A 23,959-nucleotide genomic window follows, 5' to 3' on the forward strand; every position below is an offset into this window, starting at 1 on the left:
CCTGTCTAGGTCTGATTGTAGCCTATTCCTCCCTTCTAGCGTGCCCACATCCCCCCACATCTTAGTGTCATCAGCAAATTTGAACAGGGTGCTTTTTACCCCCTCGTCCAAGTCACTGATGAAGATGTTGAACAGTGTGGGCCCGAGGACCGAGCCCTGCAGAACCCCACTGCCCACATCCCTTTAGGCTGAAAATGACCCATCCACTACCACTCTCTGGGTGTGGCCCTCCAGCCAGCTGGCGACCCAGTTGACTACTTAACACAGGCCAAAGATCCTCAACTAATAATTTCTGTCATAAACCTCCATCAAAAGCACATAATGTCTCAGTGTAATGAAACATGCAAGCTACACATAAAATAGATAGTGTAGTGTGAAAAATGATGGAATAGTGTGCTCGAACATCATGAATTTGGGCATGGCTGCATTATTCAAAAATGACAAAGCCATAAATGAGTTAAACCTGCAGTCCCAAACAAGTGCTTGTTAATCTTTTACCACTCTGAATCACTGTGTATTCCTCACATGAAATAAGCTTTATATATTTAAAGCGCCTTTTGTGCAAGGCCCAACTTATTTGCACATTCTTCCACTGGTCAAGCCCTGCTTCCTTGGTATTATAAGTGTAATTATACTGCTCTTTAACAAAGAGAAAAATTCAAAATAGCAAAATGTAAGTGAATTTACTTTTCTTCAGACAATAATTTCCCATCTAATAGGTGGAACAGTATCTGGAACAGACCCTTAGGGTCTGGCCTTTTAGTACTTAGGACCCCTTTACACATTACATGTATTACGCAATTACCTGGTTAATTGTGCAATTAATTTAGAATGGCTACATATGCAAATTAACTGTGGCACCTTATAAAAGTCCAACCAGCTATAAAGTTACTTCTGGAAAATGTGTAATAACTTCATAGCTGGTTTCTATCCAGCTTTAATTTGCACATGCAGCCTGTGCCCCTGTGGCTGGGAGCTCCAGGAGCTGATCAGCACTCCAAGCCACAGGGGCCCATGTGCACCCCCGACCCTGGAAGCTCCCAGCTGATGGTGGCCACCAGCTGTGAGGGCGCTTCCAAGGCTGGGAGATTGCAGCAGCTGTATCTCCCAGCCCCAGGGATGTGTGGCCTCTAGGGCTAGAAGCCCCATCAGCTGAGGGGGCTTCCAGCCACAGGAACTTGTTTTTTGCTGGTGCATGGAAAACCCAGAATTGCCCCTGCACTGGCAATAAAGCATGAGGGTATCTGATTTGAGATTGTGTGGGTTATGCATTAAATCCCATCACGCCTTTACCTGCACATGCAGAGGGGGGCCTTAAGAGTGCTCTATGCCAGAGAAAGCCCCATTGGAGAAGCACCCCTGACTGCTAAACTTCCCTTCTGCACTACAGTATTTCTTTTATTTTTAGTCCTGAAGGTTTGTAAAATTATGGATATTACATCTGCCATATGAATAAAACCCATCCCAGATCTCAAACCAGTACAGTCTGGAGGCTGGATTAAGACGATACGCACATGGATTATAATAAATAATGGCTTGCCAAAAATTTAGAAACTTTATGGCTAGACTCCCTGCAGTGATTTGTCCTAGGCATTTTTGTAAGTCTAAGAATGAGCCCCTCTTTTGTCAAAATTCATCAATGGCCATTTTTTAAATACAGGGGGAGAAAGGGTGACAAATACCTTGAAGGGAACCTTAAGCTTGCAGTGGGGTAAGATAAAACAAAAATTAGGAAGTGCCCAAGTTATATTCTACATATGCAATGGGAAAACATGGAAAGGAATTTGGAGAAAGAGGGAAAAGCAAATCATAAATGTTGATAAAATCTGTGACTTTTCCCAAAATTTCCCCTGATAAATGTGTTCTATAGGAGATATTACTGAGAATATTATCTCAGAAAAAGCCGGTCCCTTAAAAAAGTGAATTCAGGGACAGTACTATCTTACTGTGGAGTAAGTAACTGCTGAAACTCATGTGTGGCAAGTGACAGGGGCTGGCTGGCGCACAAGGGTGCTAAAGTGTGGGGGCTGTCTGATGACTAGCCACACAGTTCTGCAGGTTCTTCACCTTTGTACCCCAGTCAGCCCCAACACCACCCAGAGCCTAGGGCTGACCCCTGACGCACCCTGCCACCCTGGGGCTGCTCTGCCCCAGCTCAAAGTGTTGCTGCCCTGGGTGCACGTGCAGACAATGCGCCCAAGAGCAGTGTACACTAGCTCAAAGTGCTCTGGAGCGTATTGCGTCACATAAATTGCATGTGTAGATGTACCCACTGTGTGTAAATTTAAGCTTAGGTGCACCTCTTTGCAAGGCCAGGACTTTATTTTAAATCAAATCTGTTTTAAGACTGAGCAGCAGTTTTCAGGCAAAACAGCTACTTCATAGACAAGATGCAATTCTAAGATTCAAATGTGTACATGTACTCAGGTCCACATCCAACCCCACACATTGTACAGATTCAAGGTTGCTTCTGGGTCATTATCAGGTTGCTTATTCAGTGGCAAGAAAATTTAGGTTAACTTTAAATTAAAGGTTCATAACAAGCAAACCTTTGTACATGTATTACAAAAATATCAAATAATTTTTTAACAGTTGGACACATTTCACTCCTTGCTCATGAACTGTCTCACATTCAGATTACAATTTTCTTTAATTTATCCATTCTTCAAAGTGAATCATAAATAGTTTGTTCTAATAAATCTTGGGCTATAATTTACCGCGGGAAGAGCAATTAATTCTAATTTCAGGTTCTGTGCTGTTTTTATGTGATACCAATTTCACATGTTATTTTCCTAGTATCTGTTGGAATAAAAACAATTTGCAGAATAGGTATCTAGTATAAATATTTATGGTTACAAACATTACTGTTTGTTTATATTTGATGTTTCGTAGAACATCCCTGCCAATAAACTCATTTGGTAGAATAATTACAGCAGGAACACACACACACACACGTACACACACATGAATCTGCACACACTTCAATGAATGTCCACGGAAAATGTCTTCCACTGTTCAACCAAACACTGTTCTGTTTACCATTAGGCTCACAAGTTACATGCTAGGAATTTTTGCAACAATTTCTGCAGAGTTTAACTCCTGGTAATTTTTGAAAGCTACCATACAGAAGCAATGTAAAAGTAAGAAAGCTTAATACTCACTGAACTTCAAAGTTAAGACTTATTTTTCATCTTGAAAAATTATGGCTTGAAAAAATAATTTTGTTATTTTGTTTGTTTTTGCTATTTTGTTTAAGTTTGTTTAAGGATTAAACAAGCTAATTATTCCTTTATGGGTAAATAACTCCTATTACCATTAATAGGAAGTACACATATACATCCAAAGGAGGATTAACCTTTAGTCTCAGAATTCCCTGGCTTTTAGGTGGAACCAAACTACAAGCCTTATTTAGAGATTTAAATGCATTCAATATTTACGGCATATCTACTTACCAGCCTGGATTTCTCATTTACATTTGTTAAATATTATTGTAATTCCAATAACTAGGATAAAAGTGAGGATGATAGTGACCTTTACATATTAAAATATAATTAGTATGACAGCACAGGGTATTATAATCATAGGTGGCTGCAAAAAACAATAGCTAAGATTTTCAGAAATATGGATCTAAAATTAAGCTCTTAAATCCTTACAAAGCAACATGAGTGGCTAGATTTTCAAAATTGCTAAGCACTCAGCACATCCTATTGTCTACAACAGGGATGCCAGAACTTTTACTTCAGAACATCAGAACTTTTAAAAATATGGCTAGTTATTCTGGTGCCTTTGTAAGGAATTAAGGGTTGGGATTTCCAAAAGGGAATTCATTGGGAGTTGGGTCCCTATATCCCTTAAGTTCTTTAAAAGTTCCACCCAAGAGCCATTTTTGAGAATCTATGCACCTTTCCACCTTTTAAACACAGGTCCACAATTCAGATAAAGCCCACTTCAAAGATTTATATGAAATCATTATGTACATAAGATAGCAACCAAACAAGTAACAGACTTACAGCTAAATGCAAAGGGCTTTTAGTAGCTGCTGAGTCCGACTCCTCCAACATATGGTTGTTTTTTTCCAGCAGCTAAAAGGAAAAAAAAAGAAAACTTTTAAAACATCTTTGTAAATCCTAACCACTGTAGTGCTGTGTGTGTAAGAGCAACCTAAATCAAACTAAGTGAAATAAGATTCAGTTTGTAAAATGAGATTTGAGTAATGTTAGGTGAGAGAGAGAGAGAAGTATAAAAATATTTGTCAGATCCATTATAAAGCAACTAAATATCAGGAACAACTAGGGCAGAATTATCAAACACATAGCCTGGGGACCATATCCAGCCCATGGAGCCCTGTGATCCAACCCACAGGTCATGGACCAACCCTGTGCACAACATGCAGCATGCAGAGCTGGTCTAGTACACTGCAAGTGCTGCACACAGTGCAGGAGATTGGCCTGAGACATGTACTGCATGTGGTGCCCATGCTGGACTGGCCCCGAGTGCTGGCTCCAGGGCTGGTTTGGATCTAGCTCTGCTCCAGGGCTCATGTTGCATGTGGCACAGGGAGCCCCATGTGCTAGCTCTGGCACTCATGGACAGCCCAGGGCCAGAGCAGGGCCAGCATGTGCTGTACTCAACATATGGGGCTGGACCAGCCACACGTGTTGTACATGGCCCAGGGGGCCAGCATGGGGTGGGTGCTACATGTGGTGCACAGCCAGATCAGCCCTGCATGCTCATTCCAGCGTGTGACCCTGGTTTGGTTTGTAGACTAGCACAGTGAGGCAAGATGAGTTTGCCACTGCTGGAGTAGAGAATTTAGAATAGTAATATTCAACAGTACCCTACTACAAGGATAGAGCTGAAACCCCTCTAAGAAACCTATTTCTGTACAAGAGGCTTTTCAGGGCTCTGCATACAGAATACTCCACTGTATATAAAATAGATACTATTTGATAGTGAACAATTATGTAAAACACATGCAAGAGCTAAATTCAAATCTGGTTCCCCCTGATATCCAGATTTCCAATGACTTCAGTGCTGGCATGTTTGAACCTGTTTTGCTGTTTTGAGTGAACATGAATAGAATTAACTTGCAGGGATGTACTGGTTATTGGTTTTGGTTTTCTTAAAAATATTTGGATACATGCACAGCCTCATATGCAGCTAGAGCACAAAGGTCTGCATGTGAGAATTTGTTGTTATTTTTATCACCTGGCAATCACCTCTTGTACTAAATTCCTGTCCTAGTTTGATTTTCTCTCAAAGTGAGAGTGGATAACTTCCATTTTCAATAACTAGCACACAGAAAATAATGTTTTCTTAGCTGTTTTTCCTTCATCAATATTTAAGAAAGGTTTTAATAAGTCATGAATAACTTCTTGACTTGACTGCCTGCCCAAAATATTTTTTTGTCAAATTATTCTCCACAATTAAGCTAAAATTCATTTAACCCCCATCTTGGGCATTGTTGCCTTCAAAACAGTCCTACTGAGATCAGAGGAACTGTCTGTGTAGAAAGACTACAAAACCCTGAGTCCAAATTATAAATTATAATTGTAATACGATTAATACATATATGATTCATTTGTATATATCAAAGCAGGAATTACCTCTATAATGACAATCATCCAAAACACAGCACACCCTCAGCACTTACACACATGCCAAGGACAGCATATCTAACAAAAGCATGAACATTTATATAGCACCTCCCCATCCAGAAGAACACCGAAGGCCTTTATAGGCTTGCCAATTAGGATAATCTCATTCACCATCCAGATGGATTAGATAGCCATTGGTTATCCTCTTTGAGAACTTGTGGAAGTTGAGTGAGGTTCCAGGTAACTGGAAAAGGGTGAATGTAGTGCCCATCCTTAAGAAAGAGAAAAAGGAGAATCTGGAGAACTACAGACTAGTCTGATCTGAATACCTGGAATGATAGTGGAGCAGGGCCTCAAGGAATCTAGCAGGAAGTAGAGAGAGGAGAACAGATGATTGGGAACAACCAGCATGGATTCCCCAAGAGCAAGTCATGCCTAACCATCCTGATTTCCTTTTATGATTAGAAGCGACAGGCTCTGTGAAAGCAGGGACAGCAGTGGCTGTGATATACCTTGACTTTAGCAAGGCTTTTGGCACTGTTTTCCACACCGTTCTCATTAATAAGCTATGGAAATATAGATTAGATGAAAGTACTGTAAGGTTATCATTGGTTGGTTCATCATGCTTAATGAGTAGTCATCAATGGTGCAATGTCTAATTGGGAGGAAGTGTCCAGTGGACCTCCCCATGAGTCTGTCCCTGGTCCAGTATTGTTCAACATCTTTATTAATGATTTGGAAAATGGGACTGAGTGCAAGCAAATTTGTGGATAAGCAAATTTGTGGATAATAGTAAGTTGGGTGGAGTTGCAGATACTCTAGAGGGCAGAGCTATGATCCAGAATGACCTGGACAGACCGGGGAAATGGACCATAATCAATCAGATGAGATTCCGCAAGAATAAGTCCCAAGTCCTGAACTTGGTATGGAATAATTGCACATACAAATGCAGACCTACAAATGACTGGCTAGGCTGCAATACTGCACAGAATTACAGTAGACTACAAGCTGCATATGACCCAACAATGTGCTCCTACTGAATACAAAAAAAAGAAAGAAAAGAAAAAGCCAACATCATACTAGGCTACATGAATAGGAATGTCACTTGCAAATCCAGGAAAGTTATTGTTCTACTCTATTCAGCATTGGAGAAAAGACTGAGATGGGATTTGATAACAGTTCTCAAATACCTGAAAGGTGATTATAGAGAGGATGGAGATGGGTTTTTTTTCTGTGGCTATAGGGGAGAGGGCTAGGAGCAATGGTCTCAAGCTGCAGCAAAGGAAATTTAGGTTGGAAATTAGGAAAAGGTTTTTCACTCTGAGGGTGGTTGAGCATTGCAACAGGCTACCTAGAGAGGTTGTAGAATCTCCATCCCTGGTTAGACAGACACTTGACTGGGACAGTTCACTCAGGGAAGGTCCTACTGTGAATGGGGGCCTTGTTGCCAGCTTTGGCCATTTTTAAGGGGTGCAGGCCAAGCTGCAAAATTGTAGCTGTACATAAGGCCCCAAAGTCTATTTCTAAGTGACCACAGTGTGAACCTTAGCACATGTGACAACTAGCTTGATCAGCAAAACAAAAGAAGCCATCAAACAAACAATTTAAAAAAACACAAGGCCCAAAAGGAGAAAAGGGAAGACCATATATTAAATAATCCAAATACGCTATATTATAGCCTTATTTTAAAATAGTAGTGGTGATTGATGTAACCAAATGTATTAGATGTTATTTTGCTACAATAGATATATTTTTGTTAGAGATGTTTAGACAATTTGTAAAAACAAAAAAAAGCCTTGTTAGAGAAGACTATAAACTAAGGTAAAGAAGAAACAGGCCAGTGTTAAACAGCACTGTACAATGTGGAAGGAAGAGAGATAAGAAACCCTCCCTTTTTCGTTTCCAAGTGTAACCTGGGTGCATCCAATATATGCTCCCCTCTATGAACAGAAGGGATGGATAGCTAGGCAGTAGTGCTGTGAGCGTGATCTGCAAATGCAAACCAGTTCCCTCTATTCCTTATAGAGTCAGACCAGGACAAGGAATGCTTAACTATATACCAATTTATTAATATTTACAGGGAACCATCAAAAGATAAATATAAATATACACAAATATTTAGACAAAATATGCGACTATAAACCTTATTTTCTATATACATATATATATGATAGTTTACCACCACAGGGACTTCAAATAAGTTGCAGGTGAACACAAGTAAGTAATAGGGAAGGGTCCCAGCAGGGCCCCAACATAGATCATACACTCTAAGTTCTAATAAACAATAAACTTACAAAATATAAAGGCGCAATATCACAAAATATAAGGCGCTCTCTTACAAAATATAAGGTGCATAAACATCAAAAATAAACCTGACTTTTAAAAAGTCCCCAAAGCCCAAGCTGTTCTTAAGGCCTTGGCTGCGCTTCAGTGACTAGGGGAAGGGGAAAACCTTAATGCCCCTTGGGCCTTCCACAAACCCCAATGAGGCCTATAAACTCAAAGGGGCCCCTGCCCCCTGGGACCTCCCCTCCAGGAGCCCCTTACTAACCAGAAGGAATTTCTCCTCCCCTGTGGGAATCCTTTTCCCCAGCAACTCATGACTCCGAGGGCGAGAGTGAGTGGTCCTTGGCCCCTCAGACACATTGCTTTTTGCTTGCAGGAGCCTCCAGAGCCTTTAACTCATTCTGGACCGCTCGCACACTTGGAGCCCTGAGCATTGTCATGGGCTCCCAGGGACTTTGCCTTCTGCTCAGGGTTGGAAGTCCGGGCCACCTCATGCAACACCGGGACTCAGTCCACTCCCAGACCCTCTGTGCAGCGTTGTCTGCACTGGGCTGCTGGCTCTGTGCGAGGGAGGCCCAGACCTGAGCTGCCACAAGTGGCTCCCAAGGTCCTGATCCCTCCGAGACCGCTCTGTGCCATGCTATCAGTACTGACTGTCCGGCCCTGTGCTGGGGTTGCAGGCCTGAGCCACCTTGAGTGGCTCCCAGGGTCCTGCTCCAAGCACCAGCCTGTGCACCACATTCCTGGCCACATGCCAGGGGTTTCAGACCTGACCCACCTCAAGCAGCTCCCAAGGTCCTGCTTCCTCCTGGAACCTCCGTCCAGCGCTGCCTGCACTGATCCTGAGTTCCTCAGCTGCGGGCTGGGGATGTGACTGCTTGTTGCTCCTGTCCAGCAAAAAGGTCTTTGGGGCAACAGCTCTGCCCCGCTGGCCAGCTCTTGTCAGCTCTTCTTTTTGCCTGTCCTCTTCTCTGTCCTTTGTCGCAGCCACCCATGTTCCAGGCACACTGCTCTTTAATACCCTCTGAGGGCTCTGCCCTCAGATTACAAACGGACCAATCAGGTTGAAGCAGGCTGCAGTCTTCAAACAGGTCCAGGTTCTCTGCCTTGCCCTGGGCAGGGGTGTAGCAAGCCCCTCCCCAGCAATTGCCTGATTGGTGGAAGGGCTCCACTAATCACAATGAAGATTCTCCGAGCCTGGGACACGCCGAGCAACTATCAGTAAGTCTGCCACATAAGGATATAAATCCCATTTGACACCTTCCAAATCCATAAGAGATTTGGTTTAGTCCAGTTCCAAAAGTTTCAGTAAAATTAAAAAATGTAAATAAAACCAATCAGAGATAATTTATCAGAATATTAGAACCAGCCATCTATAAATATTGGGCATAGGTGGAGGGAAATTTGAAAAACTCAGCAAATTCAAGACGACTTACTTGCAATCTGCATGCCAACCTCCTCCCACTCTTAGTCCCACCCCCAGCCAGTATAGGTGAGAATCTATGTTGTGCTGTTACAGGTAGCCAGACAGACGTGGGGATAAATGTTTGCTTTCATGTTTTAAAGTGCAAGCAAATAAAAGATTGGTCTGTAGACCTGTTTCTGCTTCTTTTATCAGTAGCCTACCTACAAGATTACCTGTAAGATGGGTAACAGCCTGGACTGGATGACCTCATGAGGTTCCTTCCAGACCTACTTTCCTACGATCCGATGACACGCATCAGCAACATAAAAGGCCAAAAAGTAAAACATGATAACTTGTCCCCCTATAGCATCAAAAGAAATACAGGCAAACAGCTGGTGCTGATGGTGATAATTTAACATTAGTACTTAGCACCACTGGCATGCATGATACTTTACACTGGAGTTAAAGAGACAGTTTCTGCTCTGAGAGGAGTGTGCTGGGGAAATAATGGCAAACAAAGGTTAAGAAAGAGAGTAGGAAGTGACTACAGTAAACTAATGGGGCTGCTAGCATGACAAGCAACCCAATGTTTGTTCTTTTCATAGCTGTGCATTTTTGTATTATAGGATGTTAACTGACAGACTGTGAGAATAGGTGGGTTTCTAGGAGTAAAGGAAGGATTTGTGGCAGAAAGGCAGAGAGGTTAGAGCTGTACAGCACTGTGAAGACATGCACATGGAATCAAATTCCTCCCTGCTGTAATCGCATTAACTTTAACAGACTTGTGTGGAGGATGAATTTGACCAACATAATTCCCCAAGATTGCTTACCATTTACTTGTAAAAAGCCAGTCTTGTGTCACAAGACTTTATTAGACAAAGACATGCATATGAAGAATTCTACTGTAATATAAGAGAAGTATGTGTTGATTTTGTAATTATTATGTTTTAGAAATGCCAGGGCTGAGAAAGAAATGTGTGTTACTGAATGTATGTTGTTTCTGGAAATGTATCTTACTGCTGGATACTCAGTCTCAGTGCAGAATAGCACATGATATATTCCTTGCAATTGTAGGCCTATATCATGCTGTTTGATTCTGAAATCCAGTCCAACTCAAAGTTTTCAGAAAACTTGGAATAGGGTTTGCACGTTTCAGCATGGGCCTATCTCCAGCTTCTACACTGTCATTCCTTTTATAGTATTCTTCAGTCTTTTATAAAATATCCTTATTTATATATATAATCTACATTTGATGACAGCTAGGGTTATTTTTAAACTGCCTGTTGGATACATCTATTCCAGGAGTCAGCAACATACAGCCTTCAGGCCAGATCTAACCTGCAAAGCCACTGGACCCAGCTCTTGGAGCTCAAGGGCTTTGCCTGTGCCCACACCCATGCATGCACTGGGGCCAGACACTGCTGAGAAGCCAGCAGTGCAGACACTGTTTGCAGCTGCCCAGCCTTAGTGCAGCTCCACACTGGCAGGAAGGTGCATCTGTGCTGCAGCTGGAGAGTTGGGAGGCTGGGAGGAGTGGCAGCAGCATAGACAGAGCTCTCAGTTGCCTGGCCCTGCTATAGATTCAGGGAAAGCTTCTACCTATGAAGCAGTGCTGAAGCTACCTGATTTGCATCAGGCTGGACCCAGGTTGTTCTGGCCCGTGGCTTGTTAAAGATTGCCGGCTACTCATCTGTCGTATTTGTAGAAATTTCCCACTGAACACCAACTATATCAAACAGATTTTCACCAGAGTGTAGCTACTCTTTAATCTGAATATTCAGTTACTAGTTCTCAATTTTATAAAATATTCTCTTAAGTGAATAAATTTGACTGCCATTTACTCCAGTGGGTAAATAAACCCTTTAAAAAAAAAGAAAGAAAAAAAACGACCACTAAGCCTTCCCATTTAACACTATCACTCACTCCTCAGACTTTAAGGCCTCCAAAACAAAAGACTGGTTTGTCACTTTTTTAATAAAACACATCTCATTTTTTGGGCATCAAATCACCACTTAAGAATCAAAACCTTAATACAGAAACTTCTCTCTTTGTATGCTAGGAGGCCGTTAAAGTCTTTTTTTACACAAGGCTTTTGCACAGATGTCTTTACAGGAAGGAAAAAAATAAATTGAAAGTTTCTTGAATGAAGACTCTAGAGGAATAAACTACATGCAATTGGAGAGCTTCCACAAAAGGCACTTAGATTACTATCTAAGGACTTAGCTTAATGAGCTTACTACCCAGAATGCTAAACATGAACTTGATGGTAAACCTAGTAGCCCTCAGATACACAGCCAGAAAACACAAGATGAGAAATTATAAGGGTGAACAAGCTTAGATGTACAAAGACATGCCAATAATCCTCAAGCACATCTTGCCAAATATAAATTTCCCTAATAATTAAAGCAAAATTACCACAGGGATTCTATGAAATTCAACATTACATCCATAAAATGGGGGAAAAGCCAGGTCTATTTATTGTGTAAGTGTCTCTTAAGTTAACATTTTGTCAGTATTTCAACAGCTTAAAAACGTCTCCGTAATAAATTATATTTAGTGCCACAGACCAATTCATTTTCCATAAGACCAACCAATAATGATTAGAGGTCAACTATTTTTGGTTACTATCGGCCTGGGTCTGGATTAAAACTAGTGACCTGGATGTGAAAAGCTCCACCTATCCTATTGCCAATCTCCTGAACATAGTTGATTATGTTTCTAAAGCATAGTTTATATGAAATTTGAGAGGTGTCAATAACGTAACATTATAAATATGCAATATATGTGAAATAGTAATATTTTAAGAGGTCAGGATACCCACTCATTTTCTGAATTTTCCCCAATATAATCCTTCAGTTGTTATATGGCCATTTTAAATTCATTTGTCTATTTACCAAGAGTTAGGCAAAAAAAGGCTTCTTTTTCTCTTGCACACTTCTTCCAACCCCTTAATTCTCCCTCTCACGATGCACAACCAGAGCTTCCACTGCTTCAGGGGTTGTGTTTTAGCACAATATAAACAATGTGGAAATTAATCTGGTTCTCTCTCTGCTATCATTCAATAACTCTGTGAAGAGGGTATATTAGGGTTCTGTCTCTTAACTCCATATCCTGATTGATAATACAATTCTAGCTATTTTTTAACAAAGGGTTCTTTACTGACATTAGGACAGTTTGCTGCCTGCTTTCATTCTCTGGCTAGAATAATGGCTTATAATCAATGTTTAAATACTTTTTTCTGGCTCATATGTCACATTAATGGCTCAGGATTGTTTATATGCTTTTCCTAGTGGACTACAGCATGTTGTAAAATCTAGTTCTGGTAAAAATAAGTTGCAGCTCCACACACAGTATCTCCAGAATTTAAAATCACCTTTAGACAGAAATGTAGATGAATGGTTTTGTCATACATAAAATGTTTAAAGCAGACAACTGAAAAGAAGTTCTTAGAAGCAATTTCAACCCAGAGCAGTGATAGGTACTAAAGCAAATCCTAAAACAGACAAATACATAATTCTATACAATAATCCTATACAAGGCATTCCAAGTGTGAAAGCAACAGTATACCAAATTGTATACACTAAATGGGTTACAGGTTTGATTCCCACTGAACTGTGGTTCCATTGCAAGTTACACGCTTCTACAAACTACAGCAAATTGCTCAGATTACATTTGAGCATGCACATTTTAAACGTATGAATTTTTTTCAATTAGTATGATTAAGATTAATTGCATAAAGTAGCAGACCTCTAGGCAGACGGGCATCATTAGATAATCTTGCAGTGACATTTATTTTGAAAGGGCGTTGACCAAATGATATATGGAAATTCTCTCACACATTAAGAGCTAATCAGAAGGCAATTAAAACAACTGAAATAGTAAGACAATGCACTTCTGCAATAATTATGCCTGGATATAATTTCTGACACAAGGTCATACAACAGAAGCAATTAGTTGTGATTGTTTTAATGTCATTTCAAAACGAAGCAAAAATGTTTGATTGACATGTAGCTCTGAGTCTGATCTCTCTCTGCACTCCAATTGTTAAGACACAGGCACTAGCTACACTGCAAGGATGGTGGAAATGCATGCTTGCCAGAGCTGAATTTAAAGGGTTTTTGCTAGCAAAGTGTTAGCAGTTTCCTTGGCTGACATAGGTAAGCCTGAACATGGCTGTCAGAGGCTTTAAACCACATAGGGCAGGCCCAATAGACCAGACAGGGATTAGTTTCTCTTCCATTTTACAACAACAAATGGAGGAGATATTTTAGCCTTAGAATTATTCTAACTCAATGGGCTAACGGTAATTTGGGAAGTTATATAAATAGCACATCAGTAAATGGGGATAAGTGAGTGTAGGCTGCTTGAAATGGTAAAGAAAAACACTACCAAAAAAAGCAGCACTTTAATTAGACCTGGCTCTGCAGCATCTGTATAGATCAGACGCTTCGGAGGGGCTTTTTGATTCAATCAGCTATTAGATAAAAGCACCAAAAATAACTCCACTGAAGCACCTGATCTATACAGGTGCTGCAGAGCTGGGTCAAAGTAATGTGCTGCCTCTTTTGGGCATCTGTTGGGCTCAGCTCGGAAATGTGCTGAATTTAAAGTAGCTTTTGTTTTTTTTCCATGTCTGCAAGGCGGCAGGTTAGAGAAGTGCAGCAGTTTAATTTATATTAAATTAAATATTAAATTAATTTAATATTAATATTATTAATTTAAATTAATATTTAATATTATTGATTTAATTTAATTTAAATATGTTGATCCTTGGTTAAGTCATGTTCACCCACACCAGTGACTTCCCAAATTAAGCTAAAATTTTAAACAGGTACCAAGACAGGCTTGCACCCATTTAATTAGATTGATTTCAGATTAATGTATAAGCAAAGCCTGTACAACAATGAACATGAGCCACCAATGTGATGCTGTAGCCAGCAAAGCAAACAAAACACTGGCATGCATCTACCGATGCATCTCAAACAAGAGTAAGCATGTCATCCTCCCGCTTTACTTGGCCTTGGTGAAGCTGCAGCTGGAGTACTGCATCCAGTTCTGGGAACAACACTTCAGGAAGGATGTGGAGGAGCTTGAGAGAGTCCAGAGAAGAGCTATGCATATGGTTAAAGGTATGGAGAGCAGGCCATACAATGAGAGATTGAGAGATGTGGGTCTGTTCAGTCTAGAGAAGAAAAGACTCAAAGGGGACTTGGTAAAGGGCGCATATCAGGGACTAGGAGAATGTCTATTTGCCAGGGCTCCCCAAGGGAAGACTAGGACTAATGGTCATAAGTTGCTAGAAGACCGCTTTAGATTAGACATAAGGAAAAACTTCTTTATAACCCAAGTGTCCAGGGTCTGAAATAGACTCCTCCTAGAAGTCGTACAATCACCTACTCTGGATATCTTCAAAAAATGTCTGGACAGTCACCTTCCTGGAGTCATGACCCCAGCAGTCTTTCCTGCCCAAGCACAAGGAGTTGGACCAGATGATCTCAAAAGGTCCCTTCCAGCCCCTAACATCTATAAACTTCTCTAGTATGGACACAGCTTAAACTGGGGAACAAACACTGATGCCTGAAGAAGCTATAGAGCTCGGTGGAAATTTTCCTGTACAATGGATATTTCCAAGATTTCAAACTTTTTTTCCTATTTCCTCAAAAACAGAGGCTTTTCAAAGCTTTTCATGAAAAATGAGAGAGAGAAAAACCTGCTCTAGAATGAGGAATAACTAGGTTTAGCTTCTATTTGTTCCTGCTCCAGGACCTAAATCTCCGACTCCCACACCTCAGATGAGTGCTTTGGCCACTTGGCCATTGGTTTGTTAGAAATCGGTTTCACTCTTTCCTATTGGAGCTGTTCCACTTCACATAATAATACATGTTCCTTGGAGTAAGGAGCCAGTGTTTTTTCACTCTCACATCCTTTGCAAGCACCACAACCAATAAATAATAATCTATACAAAGCTGAACAGTTTCCATAAGAGAATGAGAGGAACCCATCCCAAACTAGCCAGTATAATACTCACTAGGAATGTGGGAGATAAAGGTTCAAGTTTCTGGTCAGAAGCCAAATGCAGAATTATTTTATCATACAGAAAATGTGCTAATCAATACATGCAATTGATCCAAAGTTCTGAGGAAAAAATACAGTGATTGATTTTCCTAGCAAAATCTTGAAGCCTAGTCTTTAAAGAAGTCAGGAGGTTTGTTTTAAATAATAAAAAAGAAAGGAGAAAAGAAACATGCATTTGTTTGAAGTATATAGCATGCTGGTTAAGAAATAACGGCTGCTCTGTTCAGTTTTCATCAGAGTGAATATAGGAAATTGTGTAATAACAACAGAATATCAGAATATACAACATGCAATCTTCTTTATTTACTTGCTACATTCAATGGAGTTTTGCTTCCAGTTTGATTAAAAATGGCAATCAGTACAATTAAAACACAACTAGGAAAATATGGTGGTGCTCTTCTCTGCAAGTTTTTCATGTTAGTTCCTGGCTGTATACAAAATTGTACTGCACATTCAGCATGAACAGAACTATAAATTAAGACCTGAGCCTGCAGGTTCTGCTCTTGAAGCAAATGACACTACTCATGACTGCAAGATGGGGCTCACAATAACGTACCATTGGATTTAAACTTCATTGGAATAAAGGAGGGGAAGGCGATGAAAAATGAATGTGTGACTCACCTGTGTGTCAACATAAAGCTTTAAGTACTTTTCCATGCTAGAAATTATTATTTTTATAATATATACATACACACACACAGATATCATACACACTTTTTTTAAAGCTACAAACTCTTGACATGGGCTCAGTTTTCTCATCACAAACTACAGAAACATAGAATTTCTCTCTCCTTGGATGTACTTATGTTAAAATAACAAAAATGGTATAATTTCTCATCCAATGGCTGCATTAAGTTGATAATTAGTTGCCTATGTGCTATTTAGAGGGAGCATGAAGGGTTTATGTATGTAATTCTCATGCCTCCTAATAAGTGTTCTAAGACTTACTTCCACATACACAACCAAGTGATAGGAATAGTAGCATAACCAGTGGGCAAGCAGGGCATGAACCCTGGGCACTGTCTGAGAGGGCTGGAACTGCTGGAAAGGAGCTCGAGGGGTACCTTACCCTCCCATACCCCATCTTCCCCCTACTCCCTACACAGCACTTGCCCTGCAGTGGTTCTGGCAACAGGACAACAGAGCAGTGGTGATGATGCAGGAGCAGCAACCAGAGGTTTGCTGCTGGTTGGGCAGATGACACCTTTTCTTGCCACTGAAAACCAGTGTTTTTTAGTCTCTGGACACAGGTCAATGGCAAACAAGAAGGTGACATCATCTCCAACACCAGCAAACCTCTGGCTGCTGCTTCTGCACCGATGTCACACTGCCCTTCATGCCCTTCTGCCCTTCATGCTACCAGAGCTGCAGAGGATGCAGAGAGGATAGCAGGTAGGCATAGTGCTGACCAGTTATACCTCCGGGAAGAAGATTCCCTGAATGCTCTTTTTGAAGCATCTGCATGCTGAAATGCTTCAATTTATATAAAATATTTACATAAAATTTATATTTTTTAATTTTATATTTTACAATATACATTGTCAATGCTTTTACAGAAGAGATTATTTTTGCCATATGGAAGTATTAGTGATACCGAATCACTGTAACTGTAATTTGACTCCAGTCAGAAACAAATCATTACTTCATTTGGTAAACTGCTTAATAAATATAATTAATGTATTAATTAAACATCAGGAGTTAGGTATTTGCCAGTTTTGTTCCACAGCTTGTTTACACTAGGATTTAAAAACTAAGATGAAAGTGGGGTGAGGTTTAATAAAATAGTGAGCCACAAAAGTTTTCATTGCTCTAAAATGTATGATACATCAGTATGACTCATACTCTTCATCTCTAAACTTTGCTTCCTGGAGAGAAGGGCCACTGCAGTTAATGTTAAAAACATATAATTTTGCAAAGCACTGCCTTCCTAAACAACAGTATTCTTTTTGTTAAATGCACATGAAGAACAAATGCTCATCTGCAGGTTACCTTGCAGAGGGCTGAAGAAGCAGATTATTCTGTCTTTATTATATATATTTGGAATGCTAAAATGCAACTATGTTTATTATGCTGTAATTTTTCTACCATCATGAACTCAGGTTATGCAATCTAGCACTATTAAACCATTTTAATTTGGAATAGGATTTTGTCCATTAACAAAAATAGATTTGCAATCAAATTTTTAACCCTGCAATAACTGTGACGATGTTTTTATAAAAGGGCTCTTTTCATCTTGCTTTCACAGTCCATCATTCTACCCACAGCTAGTCCTAGGAGCAGACCTGCCAGATTCCCCTTTCAAAATATTTTGAACATAACTCCAAGACAAATGCAGATAGGGAATACATTTATTTCTAGATAAAATCTTATCTGCAGCAAGGCAGAAATGTTAACAGGGCCAAGCTCATACTTGGTGCAGCTCCACTGGCTTGAGTAGTACGACATCAGGGATGAATCTGGCTCCTTGATTTATTTTGTGAACACAAAAGCAATGCAATTTTTTTTGCCTTGGTAAAAGGAAAATATTTCCAATTAATATAGAGAGCAGAAGCCAAACACTGGACAAGCAATCGATGATGCTAATTAACTACATATGCACCTCCACTTACAGTGACACCGAGAGACAATATTGTTGCCCTTTCAAAACTGGTTACACTATATCTAAATGCCACTTAATATGAATATCCAGCATAGCTCACTCTCCTCATCTGCAGTCAAAAAATTAAGCATATATCATTCTTTACTGTGCCAAGAGATTCTATAATTCACCATACCCATATTCCTGTACACTGACCTAAGCACATGCTCTTTACTTTAAAATGTAAGAAAAAAGTGCCACACCAGGTGAGACCAATGGTCCATCAGCCCAGTATCCTGGCTATGACAGTAGCAGAAGTGGATGCTAGAGACGGAGAGCATGGAACTGGACAGATCAAGAGTGATCTATCCCCTATCCATTACCCTCCATATCCAGCATAATTGGTTCAGACATGCCAGAGGAAATATCTCCAACCATTCTCTTCAACAGCTATTAATAGATCTACCATCCATAGTCTACCTCATTTTAAACCCAGCTATGCTATCTGCCTCTACCACCTCCTGTAGCAATAAATTCCAAAAGTTAAATATGCAATGCATAAAAAGTACTTTCTCTTTTTAGTTTTAAACCTGCCTCCTGCTAATTTCAGTGAGTGCCCCTTAGTTCTAGTATTCTGGAATTAGGTGAACAACAGTTCCCCCGTTCACTTGGTCCACACTCTTCATGATTTTATAGACCTCTATCATATACCTACTCAGCCTTCTCCTTTCCAGACTGAAGAGTCCTACTCTCCTAGTATGGCCACTGCTCCATACCCTTGATTATTTTGGTTGCCTTTGCCCTTCTCTATACCTTTCATTTTGCCTGCCTTTCTCTATACCTTAGTTTCCATAGTAGGTAAACTAGTAGGAGTAAACTGTTCCCCACAGTTTACAGATATTTTATCATAGTATTTTTATTGATTTTAATGGAAACCTGCACTTTGGGAATGGAATTTTAACAGGAACCACTGTGCATCATAAACAAATTTACCCCCCCAATATCTATCAATATAGGCATCAGTACAGAAGAGCTGAAGTCCAGAGAAGGAAACTTGATACAATTCGGAAATTCACTAGTTATCCACTCCAGGCATAGGAAGTTTTATTTAATTAAGTCTCCTAGTTTTCCTGCAAGTAAGAACAGCTGTTTTCTGCACTAAATTTAGAAAAGCAGTTGTGCTACAACAGTGTATACGTTCAATCTATTCAGAGCTTCCCTCAGCCCATTTCCATTACAGAAGCACAGCTGTAGAAAGCTAGTGATTATTCTTAACATTGCACCTATTAATCTGTATAATCAGACTAGTGATACACTAAACTGATATGCTAATATGCCACCTACAACCTGATATCATTTCTTACACTGCAAATTAGTTCACTACATTCAGGTCTGGTCAACATTTTGGTTACTAAACAAGATAGCACTTTTGGAGATGGGAAGAAATATTTTCTTCCTCTTTTAAGTTACTGGTTGTTTTGTGGGTGTAGGTCCTTCTGGATGGACCTCCACCTTGTAAACATTCAGTACGTGATCAGCACCATATTAGGATCCCTTATTTTATAAATGCAGCCATGTTGGTCTAAGGACATAGGTAGACAAGGTTCTTTGGGTAAATCCGATCACTTGTATTAGACCAACTCAAATAGTTGGAAAAATTCTTCTTAGCAAGCTTTTGGACAGAAACACCTTTCATCAACTGAACTGACTCCCAGACCCATTTTTACCACTTTTACAAGACAGTTTTGGTACTCACCAACAGCAGACAGTACACACAAGCACAGGGTGGTGGTGAATGTTACCATAAAGGGGATGGCAACTACAGAAATACATGTCGCAGACAATGAGTGAGGAGCACAGATCCACACAACAGACTATATTTTGGTGTGCGTCACTCCCACAATGCACTGCACAAAGCAGCTGCCTGCCGGCTTCCACCACACCGATCACGAGAGTGAATTGACCTCGCATATAACGAATTTTTGGTATAAAAAGGGTCATCACATAAGAATGAATTTGCACATACAGAACCCGCATAAAGTGCAAGAAACCTGTATCACTTAGAAAGATCATGTGGCACAAGATAACCTTGCTGGCCACAGGGAATAAACAAGACATTTACATGCAACACATATGCCACTTACCTTCTGGATGGACCACCTCCTTGCAAGCATTCAGTAACTGACCAGCATCATATCCCTTATTTTATAAACATGATTAACTTATGTTGTAAATTACAACTGACAGTCAATAACCCAATGTTCTTTGTCAAAACTCTCTCACATACCTAACACACCTCCTGTATAAATAACACTTTGGCTGCTCCCAAAAGAATCCTGGCTTTCATGGCCTTCCATCCTTTCAAGGCTGTTTCTGAGATATATCAGCTAATGTGATGCCATACTCTACTACAGACTCAATGGATTAAAGGGGCTTATATATACTTGACATTAATTTTTAAAAAAATCTTCAACACAAACTTTCTGATCATGAAGGAAATAGCAACAGCCCTCAGTTCCTTTTCAAAGGTAAGAAAACCTCTGTCTTAAAATCCTAGCTTGGTTTTTGTCATTCTTCTGTCAAGAGGGAACTGATGTCAGGGCTATGCAAATCAGCTTCCCAATTGGGAAACAAAAAAAAAAACAAAAAAACAAAAAAACAAAAAACAAAAAAAACAAAAAGAAAAGAAAAAAGAAAGAAAGAAAGAAAGAAAGAAAGAAAGAAGCAAATCAGTGCTGCAAAGCCCCAGTATATTATTAATACAATTTGTTTATTTTACACTAATACATCAGAGCTGAATGAGAACGAGACAGAAACCCTTCTTTCAGAGATCTCAGCTCAAATACATAGTTTTAAGGAAACAATTCTGCCTCAAGAATTTACTCTATTATGACCTATTAAGGAACACAGCAAACTCTCTTGCTCCATGCCACATATTCTGCTTCCGGCACATTTTTTCCAAGATAAAACAATTGCTTGCAGAATACACAAACGAGTTACCTTGCTGTAATATAGAGTAGGAATTCATTGAAGCGCAGCGGCTCTACAATAACTGCGAGTTGTCTTACTCCACTGTCCATGTTCTTACTCCACAGTAGATGAAAAGTTTAGCCTTTAGGTCTAAACCAAGGTGCTTTATCCCCACTTCTGCCACAAGGTAGCTAGTTTACTGTGACCTCTGCCATAAATCACAGTGCCACCGAGGTATAAGGGGATGATATACACAGGACATGCTTAATATACAGTACGGATCCAATGATAAATTATTTTAGTACCAGTCAATCATGGCCACATTCATCTAGCAGTTTCCAAACTTCACTTAAAATCTAAACCAAAATATGGTTACCTACTACAAATATTTAACCCAATAGTTGCATACACTATTGCCAGCATCAAAAATTAAAAGTCAAGATGGAGGTAGGGTGACTCAAAAGATGGCACAGAAATTATGAGGTACAGAAAAAAGAACAAATAACTTTTGAGATTCCTTTTATTTCAAATAAAATGAATTATTATTTTGGGAAGGGTTGTTTTCTGGGTTTGTTTTTGAGATAAGGATTTCTGATTTTGAACTTGTTACTGCAAGAAATTTACTGAATGAAGAGAGGAGATCTGTTGTTGCAGTTTGACAAGTATTATCCTGAGTTTGGGACAAACAGGGCATAGTTAAGTTACTTCAATCATCCCAAACAAGTGCCAGTAAGGGTCCTTAACTTGTAAGGCTTTTAAGTATATGCTTATCTTTTTCAGAAGTGAGGCCAAAATCTTTACACCACATCACTTATACCATACATTGAATTATAGATTTTTTTTTAACTGAAAAGGTATTTTAGTTTCAATTACATTTGCAAAACCATTTTCTGTATTCTTTCATCGGTACAATCAGGTATGCGAAAGCACAGGGACATGAACCAAGTTGCAGTGAGGTTGCTTAGGAACGAATTTATGGCACGGCAGCTTCTACTATCACGTCACAACATTAATGACTCGTATTTGGGAGCTTTCGGATCTCTTGTCCACCTGCCCATGCCCGCAGAGGAACAAATTAATTCACCGCTGAAATGTAGCCACCTCTTGCTTAAAATTAGCAGTTAAGTACAACAATGTACTTTAAGTACACACACTTGAAGGAAATTCACAATTGGGGCAGGTCAAACTATGTCCCAAAAGAGAGATATACAGGCAGTAAAGGAGCCCAAGGGCTCCATCTTGGACATGCCTTTGAGTAAGAACTAGATTTATCAAGGAAACTTTTGAATGCTTATCCAAACCAAGCTTGCAGTTCACCCACCACTAGTCATTACTGTCTGCCTACACTCCATATGACACAGATTGCTGGATGGATGGCTGTTGCTAAGGGATGTATAAAATGACCATTAACCACATGACAGGCTTGCTGTATTAGTGACTTCAGCTTTTTCACATACTAGGTTTACACATTACTTTCTCTGCATTGTTAAGATGTGTTTTTGATAGCAGGAACTTTCCCTCACACTTCAGAGCCACACCGATTACCTCACTTAAGCAAAAAAGTTGTATTAAGATTTGCCTTTTCTGTAGATTTGACTTCTAGTCTTGATTTCTCATCTCATCCCGTATTAACTGTATTAACAGTTGCACTGACTCACTTATCCAAAAGGGTGATTTTTCTTGTTGACACAGAGTGGACAGAGAGGATAACACATTAAAACAAGAACGACTCATGAATTCTTACAGCCAATCAAGAAATTGCACTATTTCAGAAGGACACTTATTTTACCTGCTCTAAACCCACATAAAATTAGTTTAACCAATCCAGAGAGTTTAGCTGTTTTTCCAAGATATCACTTCCATTTTAAAATTAGAGTCTAAATGTCACACTTTGCTTATCAACTCAGATTTTACAGTAATGGTCCATTTAAATGAACTGGACAAATTTTTAAAAACCGATACAGCTTAGTGATACTAATCTCACCATGGTGCTGAAATATTATCTAATGGCTTCAGCTGTTATTTTTTACTAACAAGCATTAAAGAATCAGTTCATTTTTAAATAAATGTGCAGGGGGAGAGGTTATTTTTAGCAGAATGAAAGCAGATGGGAAAGACTGACATTCATTCACACCTGCTTCCAGTGTCTTTATGAAGGGCTGATTTCAAATGGAGATAGAATTCAGGCATTCACTCTCATCCCCTTTTGTTTAGTGACATATGGTAGTTACTGTCAGTAGAGCCCATTAGTGCCCCAGACAATGTAGGTGTTAGCAGTCAAGAAGCTTGTCTGATCCAACAAAATTTGAGAACAGCGAATGACTGGTCAACATTTACCAGCCTGGTTCAAAGCATGTGCCTTTTCACTAATACTCCTTTTCTCTGATTGTAGCTACAGCACTCAGTTCAGATTCTCCCAGAATTGAGTCTATAATTAACAGACAAGCCAAGAGGTCAACAAAATTCATGCACAAATTCCTTCTTTCCCCAACAGAACTCAAACATTTTTAGTAGTCCTGATATACTGAAATGCTGAAGAAATCAGGGATAAAATTCTGTATGTATCTCCATCTCAACCCGTCACTTCCTTTTCATATCTTTTCATGTCAATGTGAGCAGTTTTTACAGTTTGAAATGGGTGGGTTGCAGAAACCACCATAAGCCAGAAAATCATTTGTTATCATACTTTAAAATGTTTGATATATTCTAGAATACTTAAAACAAGCATTCATTCTATTTCCTACTTAAGATCATTCATTAATGCTGCTACCAGATTAACTTTATACATACAAGTACTCCCACTGAAGTCAATAGGATTACTGACATGTGCAAAGTCAATTTGGTGAATATGTAAATAAAGGGCAAGCAAGAACTCCTCTGTATCTTTTTTCTGTGAATGTTTTCCTTTAGTCTGGTATTGTACATATGGAACAAATTCACAAAAAGTAATTCCAGTAAGACAATATTCAAGTATTGTTTCACCAAGACTAGTCTACATTGTTAACTGTCCACTGCAGAGTAAATCCACTGATTCAGTCTTAGTGTTAA

At 39.6% G+C, this 23,959-nt stretch overlaps 1 protein-coding gene across 7 annotated transcripts in view; it reads right to left on the minus strand.

Annotated features, from left to right (window-relative positions):
• The window catches only part of ANKRD44 (ankyrin repeat domain 44), a 152,251-nt gene that overhangs the window by 43,516 nt on the left and 84,776 nt on the right, over positions 1–23,959 (minus strand). For all 7 annotated transcript variants that reach the window (XM_019523138.1, XM_019523135.1, XM_019523133.1 and 4 more), the window contains exon 16: positions 4,011–4,082. In XM_019523138.1, coding sequence (XP_019378683.1) covers positions 4,011–4,082 — 72 coding nt within the window. The remainder of the gene's footprint in view (positions 1–4,010; positions 4,083–23,959) is intronic.

Source organism: Gavialis gangeticus, unplaced genomic scaffold (assembly GCF_001723915.1).
Source record: "Gavialis gangeticus isolate Ggan-Ray unplaced genomic scaffold, GavGan_comp1, whole genome shotgun sequence".
Classification (NCBI taxonomy): Eukaryota; Metazoa; Chordata; order Crocodylia; family Gavialidae; genus Gavialis; species Gavialis gangeticus.